At 59.2% G+C, this 15,691-nt stretch overlaps 1 protein-coding gene across 1 annotated transcript in view; it reads right to left on the bottom strand.

Moving 5' to 3' along the window:
* Positions 1-15,691, bottom strand: part of HSPG2 (heparan sulfate proteoglycan 2) — a gene marked incomplete in the record, with an annotated part of 117,566 nt that overhangs the window by 11,353 nt on the left and 90,522 nt on the right. The window contains 19 exon segments of the mRNA XM_027770665.1: positions 948-1,045; positions 1,819-2,020; positions 4,884-5,144; positions 5,407-5,586; positions 5,841-6,036; positions 8,013-8,194; positions 8,413-8,547; positions 8,860-9,000; positions 9,103-9,244; positions 9,609-9,760; positions 10,253-10,394; positions 10,730-10,881; positions 11,877-12,024; positions 12,211-12,362; positions 13,384-13,522; positions 13,737-13,888; positions 13,987-14,122; positions 14,627-14,778; positions 14,873-15,011. Of these exon segments, the coding sequence (XP_027626466.1) occupies positions 948-1,045; positions 1,819-2,020; positions 4,884-5,144; positions 5,407-5,586; positions 5,841-6,036; positions 8,013-8,194; positions 8,413-8,547; positions 8,860-9,000; positions 9,103-9,244; positions 9,609-9,760; positions 10,253-10,394; positions 10,730-10,881; positions 11,877-12,024; positions 12,211-12,362; positions 13,384-13,522; positions 13,737-13,888; positions 13,987-14,122; positions 14,627-14,778; positions 14,873-15,011 (3,001 nt within the window).

Raw genomic sequence — 15,691 nt, 5'->3', positions numbered from 1 at the left:
CGCGGCGCCCCCTTCCCCCCTCACCCCCCCCCTCCCTCCCTCCCTTCCTGTATTTCTCAAGCCCCCTTGTGTGCCACTCGTAATATAAATTCGAATTTTTTCATTCTTTTTATTTAAAAAGAATCATTTATTTGATTTTTTTCCTTAGTGTAAGGAAATGGTCATTTATTTGGTAAAAGTATACTCCCGATGGGACTGGTAGGTGGTGTGGTAGTTAAGGTGCTGGACTCCCACACGGCCGACCGTGGTTCGAGTTCTGGACCTGGCACTTGCTTTCTCACCTTCTCTTTCTCTTTGGTGAGTGCATCTGCCCTATAGCGAATTTCTAAATTAAATAATGATTCTTGGCCTTTCAGCCACTCTTCCTCTGTTTCCTGAGTCCCTCTTCTACCTCTCGGGAGTGTACTGTTTTTTTTTTTAAGAATCCCCAGGGGGGATGGTCACGCCGCAATCCCTTCTCCTCCATTCTCCTCTTGGGATCTTGGGCACGCACGCACACGCACCCGGCGTGAGTTTTAAGCCACCGGGTCCGGGACACGAACCGCGGTCGACTACGTGGGAGTCCAGCAACATAGCCATTACGCTAACTGCTGGTTCCCAATAAAATAATTCTTAAAAAAAAAAACAGTACACTCCCGAGAGGTAGAAGAGGGCCTGAGTAAACAGAGGAAGAGTGGCTGAAAGGCCAAGAATCATTATTTAATTTAGAAATTCGCTATAGGGCAGATGCACTCACCAAAGAGAAAGAGAAGGTGAGAAAGCAAGTGCCAGGTCCAGAACTCGAACCACGGTCGGCCGTGTGGGAGTCCAGCACCTTAACCACCATGCCACCTACTGGCCCCAGAATCTCATCCTTCTTACACATTTAGGGAGCTTCCAGGGGAACATGGTCCGAGCCCTGCTCCAGTCCTGTTCTCGTGTCAGAGAGGCCCGAGCCATCCTCCTACCTTGGACAACCAGCTGGGCACTGGCCTGGGCCTGTCCCCAAGGCCCATGGGCCTGGCAAATGTATGTCCCTTGGCAGCTCTGGTCCAAGTTCTGGATTCTGTAATGACAAAAGCAGTCAGATACCAGGGAGTGGAAACACCTCACGGGAGCGCCCTGCCCTCGTGGGGTAGAAGCTAACGTGGATCAGCAGGGCTCACGTAGAGCCGCCCAGTAACCACGTGAGGTCGGCAGGTAGGGGGACAGGGCGGGGGCACAACGCCCATTAAAATAAAATAAAAAAATCTTCCAGAGGGCATGTGCACTTGCTGGGGAGAGACAAAGAAAGGGAGAGAGAGAGGGAATGTCAGAAAGGCCCCCTAGGGAACAGGCACATTGAAATCCTTTCTCCTCCTTTTCTCCTTCCTTTTGGAATTTTGCGCCCACATGCACACGTGACTGGCATGTTTCTCAAGCTGCCGGGTTCAGGACTTGAACCGTGCAGTTGACCATGTTGGATTCAGCCACCGTAATACCATGCCACTGGCTGGCCACAGCCATTTTAGACAAAGCCCTTCTGGCCTGGAGCTCAGAATGACAGCAGCAGCTGCAGAGCGGGGATCTGGGGCCGCCTGTATGTATCTGGCCCCAGAACATGTTCTCTCTGCCCCTGTAATAAGAACACGGGCCGCTGCTTCCGGAAGGCCTTCACGCACCAAACACTGCTCAGAGCCTTACCCTCACGTTGGTCCTACACGGCCCACTGAACAGCTGAGGAAACGGAGGCCCGAGAGTACCGCATTTGCCAGACACGGCTTCCCGCAGGGCCCCACAGGACAGGGCTGCCAATTCAGCCCCAGCACGAGCCCCAAGTCGTCCTCCACGCTGACTCACCGGAGCACCCCATCCTGCACGCTGTGGCCAGGAGGCAGCTGGCCCCCGTCCTTGAACCAGCGGAGCTGGGTGCCCTGGTCACTGGGCACGGCACAGTGGAACTCCACGCTGGCCCCGATGCTCTTGGTCTCCAGCTGCGGTGTGACCTGCACGGTGGGCGTGGATCCTGGCGGGATGGTGACCGGGAGAGAGCCAGAGGGGCCTGCAGAGACACGTACGAGGTTCCACTTATCTGCGTGCCTGTGTCATGTCCCTGGCGCTCTCCCCTCACCAGGGACCCCGGAAACCCAATATTCAGGGGACGTTCTTTTCCTGGCAGCCTCTGCAGGGAGAAAGACTTTTTCATGGCAGATCTGTCCATGTGCTCACCTGTGCTGTCGTGTCAGGCCTCATGCTCGGGGCCTGTGGGTGCTGGGCGCTGCCTCTGTAGCCCAGAGAGTGCAAGAGACTCAAGACTTTTTTTTGCCAGGGGGAATGTGCATGTGCCAGAGACACAGAGAGAGAGGAAGAGAGAGAGGAAGCGCCCTCCTAAGAAGATGTGGTCACGCCCCAATTCCTTCTCCATTTTCCACCCAGTTGAGATTTAGGGCACATATCATGTGTGCTAGTGTTTTTTCTTTTCTTTTTATGGGTTCTTTCTTGTCTTGTCTTTTCTTTTGGCCACAGGACGTGTATGCTCACTGGAAAGAGGAAGAAATCGACCTCCATGGGGGCTGGTCATACTGCGATTTCTTCTTCTCCATGCGGTGAGCCCCTTAAAGTGGATACAGTCTTGGGACCAGCAGTTAGCGTAATGGCTATGTCGTTGGACTCCCATGGAGTCGATTGTGGTTCAAGTCCCAGACCCAGCAGCTTAAACTCATGCCGGGCGCATGTGTGTGTGTGCCCAGGATCTCGAGAGGAGAATGGAGGAGAAGGGATTGCGGCGTGGCCATCCCCCCTGGGGGGTGATTTCTCGCTTTCTGTCTCTCTCTGTCTTTCTGGCGAGCGCATGCGCCCTGTAGCAAAAACCTCTCCAAAGAAAGAAAAAGTCTTTGTGCTATCACTGCAGGGCATGGGAAAGCTCTAAATAAAGACATAGTCTACCACTGGGCTTTACAGATAGAAGAAACCTGAGCGTGAGCCATGGAAGGCCAGGAGAGGCTGGTTTAGAACCACGAGGTGCTCCACGGCTAAAGCATTCTTCTATAAAGGAGCACAGAACAGCTCGGGGCCTGGGCATTCTCGAGCAGAGACAAGGAGCTTGCCTGACCCCCACCGTCTGTCCTTTCACAATCCACAGTCTTTCCCCTTGGGATCTCTTTGCCCCTGGGAAGGGGGACCTCACTATCCTTCTGGGACTTTGGGCATGCACGTACACACACCCGGCCTGATTTTCAAGTCGCCAAGTCTAGGACTCCAACTATGGTCAGCCACGTGGGAATCGTGTCTTACCCACCATGCCACCTGCTGGCCTCAGCTGGGATGTTTTGGGATTTGAACTCTAGCTGGTCGTGTGGGACCCAGCTCCCTTAAATAGGCCACAGGGCCACCTGGGACTCAGATGATTTTCGGACTATTCTGGCTGCAGTCTAAAACGAGACTCCCAGGACCTGGCTGTGTGAAGGCACCTCCGTGGGATGACGAGGAAGGAGGGTGGGTGTGATGTTTATTATCACTGGTTTTGTTTTCAAGTTTTTGCCATAGGGCACGCGCACTCACTGGAGAGACAGAGAGAGGGAAACTAAGAACTCATTCTGGGGGCGGGTGGCGGCCATGCGGCAATCCCTTCTGCTCCACTCTCCTCCTGGGGCTTTGGGCATGCACGCACCTGCACCTGGTGTGATTTTTCAGGTCTCTGGGTCCAGGACTCAAACCGCATTCAGCAATGTGGGAATTCAGCGCTTTAACCACATGCCACCTGTTGGCCCCATTACTATTTTTAAAGTGCCTACTAGGCTGGCCTTGTAACTTAAGAGCTGGATTCCACGTGGCCAACTGTAGTTTGATTCCCAGTCCTGGAGGCTTAAAAAACACAAGGGAATATGTGAGCATGTGCTCAAGATCCCAACAGGATAGAGAAATGAAGAAGGGAGTGTGGTGTGACCATGCCCCATGAAGGGGTGCTTTCTCTTTCTCTCGCTCTTTTTTGTTTTCTTTTAAAGAAATTTTTGCCTTAGGGCACATGTGCTCAATGGAGAGAGAGACAGAGACAGTGAGAGAGAAAATAAGAAATTACTCTCTGGGAGGGGATAGCCACTCTACAGTCCCTTCTCCTCCATCTTCCTGAAACCTTGGGCACACGCACATGCGCCCACTGTGATCTTCAAGTCGACGGGGTCTGGGGCTCAAACCAAGGTCAGCCGTGTGGCAGTCCAATGACGTAACCGCTACCCTATCTGTTGGCCCCCTCCCTCTCTCTGGCAATTGCACATGCCCTCTGGCAAGAAAAAAATAAAATAAGGTGCCTACTGGGAGCCAGACTTTCCATGCGGGCATCTTCCTAACTCTGCCAGTGTGGTTGGCATTGGTCTCTCTGCTTACAGAAAGAAAAACCGAGGCTCAGAGAGGGTAAATGACTTGGCTAAGGCAGCACAGCTAGCAAGTTCAAACGTGGTGGGCCCTGGCTGCCTGAGTCCGGAGTCTGGCTTCATGCTTGCTGCTTCTAGGTTTCTCTTTGGCTTATATCACTGATGTAGGAGGCCATGGGGACGCTGATTCTCTGGAGGCCCGCAGAAGCCCCGGGCAAGCTGGGGTGCATGCTGCCTGTCCCTCATTCGTTGTCCCTGTCAATCATGTACCCAGCCCGTCCTGGGCCCGGGGTCAGCCCTGCCCCATGCGTCCTTGCCGTCTGGCAGGTGGCAGGTGGGGTATGTACTGCACACATAGCTTCCTCTGGCATTTCAGGGTCAGGGCCAAGGGAGGGAGGAGCTCGTCCCCAACCAAGGGCCCTCCTGGAGAAGGCCCACCTCGGCCTAGCAGGAGGGGAGAGGAGGGCATTCCAGGTGGGCTAAAGGAGAGAGGCCTTCGCTCAGGAGGCCGAAGGACAGCTGACCTTCTCTGCCCACCGAGCTGGGGCTGCTCACCTTGGACGAGCACCTGGGCAAAGGCCTCAGCCGAGCCCACCCTGTTGGTGACCTGGCAGCGGTAGTGACCGGAGTCCTCAGGGGTCACGGGCTCGAGGTGCAGCAGCTGGTTCCTGGCAGCTGCCCTTGCGGGGAGGCTGCCACCCACACGGCTCCACTGGAAGCTGAGTGGGGGTGTCCCGTGAGCCAGACACTGGAGCTGCACCGTCTCCCCGGCCCGCACGGGCACGTGCTCTGGGACCACGGTGGCATACGGCGGGCCTGGAGGCAGGGAACAGAGGTCAGGGAGGGAAGGGCGACGACCAGGACGGCAGCAGGGAGCTGGATCCCGGGGGCCTGATGAAGGACCAGGAAGCTGACTCCCGAGCCCAGAGGTCAGGGGCTGCAGAGACCAAAGGTCCATGGAGGTCACGTGGACACAGGGCAAGGGCAGGCTCTGGGTCCCTGTGGGGCCTTGGGGTGGGGAGTCTGAGGTTCTGCCCAGGTAGGAGTTCAGTGGGGGGCTCAGGGAAGGGAGCCGTACTCTCCACGTGCAGGACGACGGTGGCCTCAGCGTGCCCGGCAGGGCTCGTGGCATTGCAGATGTACTGGCCCGAGTCCTGCTGGGCTATTCGGGGGATGATCAGTGTGTCCCCCTCCAGCTGGTGCTGCCAGGGCAGCGGGGAGCGTAGCTTGGACCAGTGGATGGTGGGTGCAGGGCTGCCTGTGGTGGAGACAAGGTACCAGGGGTTGCTGGGCTGCTCCGGTACAAGCTGTGGGCTGGGGTGGCCGGGAGGGCCCTGGATGAGCCTGCCCCTCTGTGGGGGTCTCTCAGTGGGCACCTCAGCCATCGCTGGAGATGCCAGTGGCGACGTGCCCACCCCTAGGCATGATGTCATCTTCAGATCCCGCGTGTCTACACCTTGAGCCCCAGGGCACCACTGCTCCACCTGCCCCCATGCCAGCCCTGCACCACACCTGTGGCTGAGCAGCGTAGAGTAGCCGTCCGGCCAGCCTCCACGGTGAGCTCGGCTTCTTCCACCTGGACCTGGGGGGCCCCTGGGACCACGGCGTCTGTGTCCACGATCACCTCCACCCGCTTCTGTGCTGTGCCCAGCGCATTCTGAGCCAGGCACACGTAGGTGCCGGCATCTGACGGTTCAGCTGATGAGATCTGCAGGGAAGCAAGGAAGGAGGCTCTGGGTGCTGAGCGGGGGCTGCAGCCTCGGCCCCGGCTCGGTCTGGCTTCTTTCCGTTCTTCCTTTTGTTTATTTATGGTTTTTGAAGAATTGTCAGAGGGCGTGTACGTGGAAAGAGAAACAGGAAGAGGGAGAAAGCACCACCTCTACCAGACGTGGTCACACTGCAGTCCCATGTCCTCCAGTGGGCACGCATGTGCATACGTGCGCACACATGCATACACTCACGGTGTGTTTTTTACTTATTTATTTATTTGTTTATTTATTTATTCAGAGAGGTTTTTGCTACAGGGTGCGTGCACTCGCCAGAAAGACAGAGACAGAGAGACAGAAAGATAGAAAGTGAGAAATCACCCCCCAGGGGAGATGGCCACACCGCAATCCCTTCTCCATTCTCCTCTTGGGATCTTGGGCACGCATGCACACGTGCCTGGCATGAGTTTAAGTCACTGGGTCCAGGACTCAAACTGCGGTCAACTACATGGGAGTCCAGTGACATAGCCGTTACGCCAATTGCTGGTCTCCTGGTGTTTTTTTTTTTTTAATTATTTTATTTATTTAATTAAATTAGTTTTTTAATTCGACCAGAGAGGGACAGAGAGAGAGAAAGTGAGAAAGCAAGCCACCACGTTTGGGACTTGAACCTTGGTCGGCCATGTGGGAGTCCAGCGCCCTTAACCTCCAACTGCCAGCCCCACCCTGGTGTGTTTTTTAAACTGCCAGAGCCACAAGGCCAGCAGTTGGTACGGTGGTCGAGGTGCTAGACTCCTACATGGCTGACTATGGTTAGAGTCCTGGACCCAGCATCTTGAAAATCATGCTGGGTGCACGTGAGTGCATGTCCAAAACCTCCACAGAGGCTGGGGGGGGGTTGTGGTGTGGCCATTCCCCCAGGGGTGATTTCTGGCTTTCCCTCTTACTCGCTCTGTCTCACTGGGAAATGCAAGTACCTTTGGCAAAAACCTTCTAAAAAAAAGATTTACTTATTAAAAAAAAGTTAGCCAGAGGGCATGTGCACTCACAGGAGAAAGAGAAAGAAACGAGGAGGGAAGTGAAAGCACTCCTGGGAACCAGCAGTTAGTGTAATGGCTATGTCGCTGGACTCCCACGTAGTCGACCGCGGTTCGCGTCCCGGACCCGGTGGCTTAAAACTCATGCCGGCGCGTGTGCGTGCGTGCCCAGGATCCCGAGAGGAGAATGGAGGAGAAGGGATTGCGGCGTGACCATCCCCCCTGGGGGGTGATTTCTCGCTTTCTGTCTCTATGTCTCTCTGTCTGTCTGGCGAGTGCGCGCGCCCTATCACGAAAAAAATCTCTAAAAAAAAAAAAAAAAAAAAAAGAGCACTCCTCACGGGGGTGGTCCTGCCATCCCTTCTCCATTTCTCCCTCCGTACCAGGTTTCAGGCACAAATACACACGCCCCATTATGTTTTTCAAGCCTCTGGGTCTGGGACTCAAATGTAAGGTGGCCACGTGGGATCCAGTTGCCTTAAACACCATGCTGACTGGATCCATTTGTTCACTTTGAAAGTTTATTTCCTCCTTGAGAGGGAGGGAGACAGACACACCCAGCAGGGTCTTCGTGCTTCAGCCGGTGCAAGTCCTGGGCTGTGCGTGCTCAGTGTGTACCGGGAGGTCCCACGCTATGAACCCGGGGCCCCCATGAGTTAGCACTGCACCGTGTCGGGCCCTCCTTTGTGTCATCGCATCAGCCCATCTGTCCAGCCTATCCATCTATCTACCCACGCACTCTCTCTTCCTTCTCTTCTATTTTCCAGTCTACCCACCATTCACCCATCCCATCCCTTCCTGCGGCCCTCCGTCCACTCATCGTACACCCGCCGACCACCACTTCCTTCCCTGAGCACCCGCTCAAGGTTGGACTAGCCTGGGCCTGACTCGGAGCTGAAACGGAGCAGGGCCCCCACTGGAGGAGCTGCACCTGGCCTCACCTGCAGCACGGTGTGGCTGTCCACTAGCCCGAACGTCCGCTGCTCCAGCTTGACAGGGGTGCCAATGCGGGTCCAGCGAGCAGAGGAGCGGGGTTCCCCGGCACTGACACACTCCAGGGTGACAGCCTTTCCCACTTTCACCCGCACAGGGCTCTCAGGGAGCACAGACACTGTAGGTGGGCCTGCCCAGAGGAATGACAACCGCTGACACGTGAGGGCCCCGTTGGACACAGGCACTGCCCAGCCTCCAGCTCAGGGACTGCGGGGTGGGCCCTTGTCTCCCGCCGCACTGGACACAAAGGCCCAGGAAAGGACAAGTGCCCGAGACGAGCCACGGATGGAGGCAGAATTTAGAGGGGGCTGGAAACCGGAAGGCAGAGCCCCGGGCCGGGCCCCTCACCGTGCACACTGAGGTTCACTACGCTCTGGGCCACACCGTAGGCGTTGGAGGCCATGCAGCGGTAGGCACCGTGGTTGCTGGGCCGGGCGCCCACGATGGTGATGATGGAGCCATTGGGGCTGATGCGGACGTTGTCTGTGGGTTGCATTAGGGGAGGGAGGGCCAGCGAGGTCAGTTTGGTCCTTCCATGCCTTGGCGCTGCCATCTGGTCCCCTCTGCCCCACGCTCTCAGCCCTTCCAGCTGGTGCCCAGCTCAGTTTCAGACAGCAGAAGATAGGGGAGTCCTTAAGGGTCTGGCCTCCGCACGGTGCAGAGATGCTGAGGCCCAGCAGGTAAGGGCTACTGCAGGCGCACATAGTGACCGGTGTGCTCTCCGGCCCCCTGCCCTCCCCCGCAGTGTGATGGCTGTGCCCTGCGCCTGCTCCAGCCCACGCTCCCTGGGCTCACCCTCCAGCTCTTGGTTCCGGGTCTTCCACTCGAGTCTGATGGGAGCCGCCCCCTCATGGATGAGGCACTTGAAGCTGGCGTCCTGGCCCTGCTGTACCGTACTGCTGGGCGGGTCGATGGAGATGACAGGGTTCCTGAGGCCTGGGGAGGGGCAGGGCCAGGCTCAGCAGGGAGGGCTCTACTGCGGGGGAGCCCCTGCTGGATCCAGAGTCCTCCCCTCCTCCCCTGCAGTCCCATACTCACGGTAGGAGGACCCGGCACTGGGTGGGACGGTGACCGTGAAGGAGGCCTCCTGCTCAGGACCGGAGCCTCCAGCAACACGGCACACGTACTCGCCGGAGTCGGCGGGGGAGACGTGGTGGAGCCGCAGCTGGGAGCCATGGGCCTGGAGAAGCAAGGTGGGGTGGCCATCAGGCCAAAGCACTCGGCCCAGGGCCAGGCCCCAATTCTCCCCCAGGTCTCCGGAGCTCAACACTCCAACTGGGGGAAAGAAGGAGGCTCCTTCACAGAAGCCTAGAAGCCTGACCCACACCTTCTGAGGAGGAAGATGAGGTGTAGGAAATGAGTTGGTGGCAGAGCCCAAAGGACAAGCCAGGTCCCTTGAGTCACAAGCTGGTGAATATTCCCCAAAAGAACTTTATCCGTCTGGTCCCCAAGAAGGCTGGAGTTTGCATGAGATGGGGTGCAGAGGCAACTACATACAGGCTGATCCTTCCTGCCTGAGAATCCTCCCTGCCCTGGCCCCTTACCTGGTGCCGGGCAGGGAGGCTGCCCCCACGCTTGTGCCACGTGACCTGGGCGTGGGCCTGCCCAGGCACCACGCAGTTCAGATCCAGGGTCTGCCCTTCAGCCACGTGGGAGGAGGAGGCCTCGATGTGGATGGGCTGGGCCAGGCCCGGGGCTGCAGGCACAGGGGGTGAGAGTGGAGGGGTGAGGTGAGGCTCCCAGAGGGAAGATGGGGACCCAGATGGTGGTACTGAAGCCACCTGGTCCTCCGGGAGGTGCAGTGGCTTTTGGGGGGGCGCGCGTGGCGGGGGGGTACTGAAGCCACCTGGTCCTCCGGGAGGTGCAGTGGCTTGAGGGCTGCTGCCATGGCTGAGAGCCCTGCCCTGAGGCCTCCCTTCGGGGAGGGGGCTGAGATGCTGTGCTAAGACCCAGAGCAGGGCTCCCACTGGCTGCAGGAGGGATTGCACCAGGGATCTGTCAGGGGCCAGGGACGCAGAGGCAATTGGTCAGGGCTTTGGACCTGAGATAGCTGGGCCGGCTTCATCCCCACCTCCTAGGGCAGTAGTAGACCTGGGAGTGCAGGGAGGGGCAGGCCAGGACGGGGGCCCCCAGGATGCAGCCTCCCAGGACAGGGCCACTGCATCACCCACTGCGCCTCACCACTCACCAGGAATGGGGCTTGGGTCGGAGGCTTCAATTGTGACCAGGATGGAAGCCTCCAGGGTGCCTGAGCTGCTGGTCACTCGGCACAAGTACTCGCCGGAGTCAGCTGGAGACACCTGGTTCAGCCTCAGCAGGGGACCGTGGGTCTGGCCAAGGTGGGGGCGAGAATGGGCAGGCGGAGCTGAGAGGTGGCCAAGGCCTCCAGATGCCCAAAACCTGGGTGCCAGTACCTGATCCCCGCAGCTCAGGAGGCCTGCCAAAGGCCTGTAACACTGCTTCCGGGAGGAGGAAGTGGGGTCCCTTCCCCTCTGCACCGAGGTGCTATAGGGCTGGGGGAAGCCCTGTGTGCGCATCCCTGAGCCCCCGAATGTGGTGAATTCTGGCTGGGGTTCTCCCTGAGGCTGGGTGGCTGGGGCTGCTCTCCCTTCTTGGCTGGCTTTGGTAAGACTGGGGACACAGCCTGCTTTCTCTGGCCCCTTACCTGGTGCCGGGCAGGGAGGCTGCCCCCGCGCTTGTGCCACGTGACCTGGGCGTGGGCCTGCCCGGGCACCACGCAGGTCAGATCCAGGGTCTGCCCTTCGGCCACGTGGGAGGAGGAGGTCTCAATGCGGATGGGTGGGGCTCCGCCTGGGGCTGGCACAGAGAGGGGATGGTGAGCAGGACCCCACCCCTGTGCCCAGCCCCTCCTCGGGTGCCCGGAGGTGCAGACAGAGGCCTCCTGGGGTGGCTGGGTTGGCCTCAGGGTGGAGGCCTGGCTCTTTGGTCCCACCCCCAGGCAACAGCCTCACCCTCTCCACCTCCCAGGCTCCCAGCACACCAGCGCCAGGCACCTCCACACAGATCACTAGCATGTTCCGAAACCTAGTAGTGTGTGGCTAAGAACCCAGACTCTGGGGCCAGATGGCTTCGGTTCAAATCCTACCTCTACCGTTTATCAGTTCTGTGACCTTCACAAAGCTATTTTGCCTCTGTGTCTCAGTTTCCCCAAACGTAAAATGGGCTGTGGTGACAGGAGCGTGCTAACGTGCTGCGAGTTTACACGTGTGCAGAGAGCAGGGCCAGCGGGAGAGTGCTGTCTCGTTTCCTCTGCACTGCCAGGACTTCCGCTGCGGCCCGTGCCCCTCTGCTCTTCACTGCACATTTTCGTTGCAAACGATTCACTTACAGTAACCTTAAATACTTAGCCCCGTTACAGGAATCGTTGCTAGGAAATCAGGACAGGCTTGCTGTGTCATGTCACCGCCCAGCACATCACAGCTGATAACGATCATGTTTATCAGGCCGCCACCTAAAGCCACCCTCAAGTACCCTCAGAGGTGCAGTTCCAGGCTTTAGGGACCTCAGCGGATCATCTCTATCATCAGATAGCAGAGTACAAAAGCCCTTGCAGACGGGGACAGTGACATGCACACAGGGGAGGAGCTGGGCTTCAGCCTGATGCCAGACTCCAGAGCCTGTGCTCTGAGGCCCTAGAGACAGACGGGAGCCGGTCTACCTGGCCTGGCCCTTGCACTGAGGGGTGGGCAGGAGCAGCAGGCTGCAGGCAGCAGGGCACTTCCTTCCCCAGCTCTGCCTGCTGTACCCCTCACCCCTCCCTCTGCCTCCCACCCCATTGTAGCAACCCTTACCAGGGACATGGACAGTGCCAGAGCCAGAGGCCTCGATGGTGACCAGGACTGAGGCCTCCAGGGGACCAGAGCTGCCCACCACACGGCACATGTACTCGCCCGAGTCGGCGGGAGACACCTGGTACAGCCGCAGCCGTGAACCGTGGGCCTGGATGGTGGGGAGACACAGGAGCACGGTAAGACAGCAGCCTGGCATCCTGGCAGGCCCGGGCTGGAGTCTAACCTCTGGCCAGGCGGGCACTGCCTGCACTGAGCTCCCAGGCCACCTTTCTGATGGGGCTGGCTGGGACCCCACCTCCGGCAGCCTGTGCGTCATTTTCTGCCTGCCACGTACCTGGTGGTGACTGGGGAGGCTGCCCCCGCGCTTGTGCCACGTGACTTGGGCGTGGGCCTGTCCTGGGACCACACAGTTCAGATCCAGGGTCTGCCCTTCGGCCACACGTGAAGATGACGATTCAATTCTGATGGGCGCGGCACCACCAGGAACTGGGGGCACAGAACAGCGAATCAAGGCCTGGCCGTCGGCAGATCTGGGAACCGGACTGGTGGGTCGCTGGCGTCTCCAGCGTGGAGAACCCCACCGGCAGGGTGATATTACTAGGTACTTGCAGGGGCCAGCGCAGGTCTGAGCACCCTCCACACACGAGCTCGTTCACTCCTCGCAAGCCCATACACTTCCTGTGCTGGCGGCGATGACCTCTGCCGCCCTGTCCACGCCAGCGGCTCCGGCCACATGCGGCTGTGGAGCACTGCAAATGCTGGAAACGGGACTTTTTTTCCTCTCTCTTTAAAATTTGCTATAAGGTGCATGTGATCACAAGAGAGAGAGAGGGAAAGTGAGAATCATCCCCTGGGGGGAACGGCCATGTTCAATCCTTTCTCCTCTACTCTTGGCAGAAGTTTGGGCACGCATGCACATGCCCAGGGTGTTTCTCAAGCCATCAGGTCCAGGACTTGAAGTGTACAGTTGGCCGTGTGGGATCCAGCACCTTACCCTCCATGCCACCTGCTACCCACAGAACCTTAAACTGTGTTAATTTGATGGCCACTCATGGCTGGGGCTGACCTCTAGCACAGTGCAGCTCCGTGAGGTTGGGAGGATCAACAGCTCTATTTTCCCGGAAGGGAACGGAAATGGATAAGAAAACTAAGTTCCTTAGCGGTGCTGGCCTGATTTCAACTCACGTATCCATGTTCCATGAGAGAGAGGAAAAGAAAGAGATAGGACCCCCAGTGGGGTCTCCAGGCTGCAATCCACCCCCAGCCTCAGCAAGCCTGCAGTGCCCCAGGAGTCCCTGTTGTGACCCCAGGACCTTCGCCTATGGGGGCAGTTAATAGAGCATTGTCCCTGCCGCGCCACCTGGCCCCACTGCGCCACCTGGCCCCGAAGCATCTTTCTGCAGGGCCCCTGCCCTGACCACGACCCGGGTCTTACTCAAAGCTCCTCCTCCCAGGGACACAGCAGTCTGCCTCTCCTTGTCCCTTTCCTAGGCGTTGTCAGACTCACCGGAGGGGCTGCCGGCGCTGGGAAGGACGGAGACCAGGATAGAGGCCTCCTGGGCCTCGATGTTGTTGTTGGCCCGGCACACGTACTCGCCTGAGTCGGCCACGGACATGTGGTGCAGCCGCAGGTGAGAGCCGTGAGCCTGGGGGCGGAGAGGAAGAGGGAGTGGGCCACAGGGTCACCGGCGGCTCAAGCCTCCCCTGCCAGACCTGCCTGGCTGCCTCCCTCCCTTGCCAGCCCTGCCTGGCTGCCTCTGTAGGCCTTAGGGTACGAGAGAGGGACCCTTGGGGCTGTCCCTGCACCGCCTGCCGCAGGACCCCGAGTCCCGCCTCCACCGCCTTGGCTCTTCACTGTACCTGGTGTCGGGAGGGAAGGCTGCCACCACGCTTGTACCACGTGATCGACGCCTGGGGCTGTCCGGCCACCACGCAGTTCAGATCCAAGGTCTGTCCTTCGACCACTGTGGGGGACGAGGACTCGATCCTGATTGGTGGGGAGACACTAGGCACTAGGGACAGAGCAGGGCGATTCGTACGGTCAGAGTCGGACAACAGGGACGGCACTGGGCCCTTTCCGCCTCCCCTGACCCCCGTCCCACGATCTCACCATGGGAAGAACCGCTGCCTTCAATGGTGACAACGAGCGAGGTCTCCTGGGACCCTGCGCCATTGCTGACGTGACACACGTACTCGCCTGAGTCCGCGGGGGTCACCTGAGGGATCCGTAGCCGGGAGCCCACGATCTGCAGGGAGCAAGTGTCAGCGGGAAGGGCAGCACCTCGCCCCTGGGCCCCTGCCACTGTGGCCCCTGGGCTGGGCGCATCCCTGGGGCCTTCCTGAGTTCCCAACTCAGGCCGCCTCTGGCTGGGGTGGACAGTCCCCCGCCAGAACACCCTCAAGGCTCTCCCCAGTGGTGCCATATGCCCCCTGTGGCTCTGACTACACCGTGCTGTCACTCAGCATGTCTGCCTCGCCCACTAGGCCCCAAGCAGAACCCTTGTCTTGCTCCATCTGGATCTGCGGTCCTGGGAACCAGTGCTCAGCCGGAAAAGCTTCCCAGGGAAATTCAGCAAGTGAACAGATCCACCTGAGGTTAGCAGGACCCATCTCTCTATCCTCGACACCAACCCAGGGCCCAGTAAGGTGCTTGATGTTTGCTCAATGACTGAATGAGCACAGAGCAAGGAGCTGAGGCCCCCCCACCCGACTTCCGTCAGAGCTGGCGTGCCCTGCCACCAGCTCTGTACCTGGTGCCGGCTGGGTAAGCTGCCTCCACGCTTGTACCACGTGATGGTGTGCGGGGCTTGGCTGGCCACCAGGCAGTTGAGGTCCAGGGTGTGCCCATTAGCCAGGGAGGCTGAGGAGGACTCGATGCGGACGGGGTACACCACGCCCTGAGCTGGGAGGTGAGACAGATGGCAGAATGTGGTAGCCTCCGAGTGGAGTCAGGCCCCCAGCAGCCCCACCGTTGTCACGATCCCCAAGATGCTCACGGTGAGAGGGGCCAAGGCGCTGCTGGATGGTGATAAGGACGGAGGCCTCCTGGGTGCCCGAGCTGCTGACCACGCGGCACACGTACTCCCCGGAGTCAGCGAGGGTCAACTGGGGCAGGCGTAGCCTTGAGCCATGCACCTGGGGGTCAGGAGGAGGCCTGCTCAGAGCTGGGCACGGGGCTTACGGCCAAGCTCCTGCGCCTCCCCAGGCCCGTCCCAGACCGGCCAGCTAGAGATGGACGCAGGCTCCTCCAGGGAGAGCCCCCTCCCCACCTTTTAATTCTCCTGCCCCAGCACTGGGACCAGGTCCAGCCTGCCAGCTGACCTGTACCAGGGAGTATGTGGGAAAGTGGGAGACCCACATCCGCTAACGTGCCTCAGGTGTGTGAGGTAGGCAGCGTGCGAGCCCATTTGACAGAGGACACTGAGGGCTGGGCAGTCAGGTGACAGGCCTGAGGTCACACAGCAGACAAGCGGCAGAGCAGCGCCTGCACTTGAATCTGCCGGCCCAAGCCTGTGCTCGTTCCCCATTTATGAGCCCCTTCGGGCCCTCCTCACCCCACCTCTTACCTGGTGCCGGGCCGGGAGACTGCCCCCACGCTTGTGCCACGTGACCTGGGCGTGGGCCTGCCCAGTAACCAGGCAGTTCAGATCCAGGGTCTGCCCTTCAGCCACATGTGAGGAGGAGGTCTCGATCCGGACTGGAGGGGTGACCCCGAGTGCTGGGGATGGAGAACAGGGGTGAGAAGACGGTGCCTGGGGGGCCACTGGTCTCCTGGGAGGTGCCGTCTGAGGCTTGGACTCCTGGGCCTGCCACTG

The sequence above is a fragment of the Tupaia chinensis genome, unplaced genomic scaffold (assembly GCF_000334495.1).
Source record: "Tupaia chinensis unplaced genomic scaffold, TupChi_1.0 Scaffold000146_1, whole genome shotgun sequence".
Classification (NCBI taxonomy): domain Eukaryota; kingdom Metazoa; phylum Chordata; class Mammalia; order Scandentia; family Tupaiidae; genus Tupaia; species Tupaia belangeri.
Note: the sequence above shows the minus strand (reverse complement) of the source record. Positions and strands in the feature narration are given on the sequence as shown.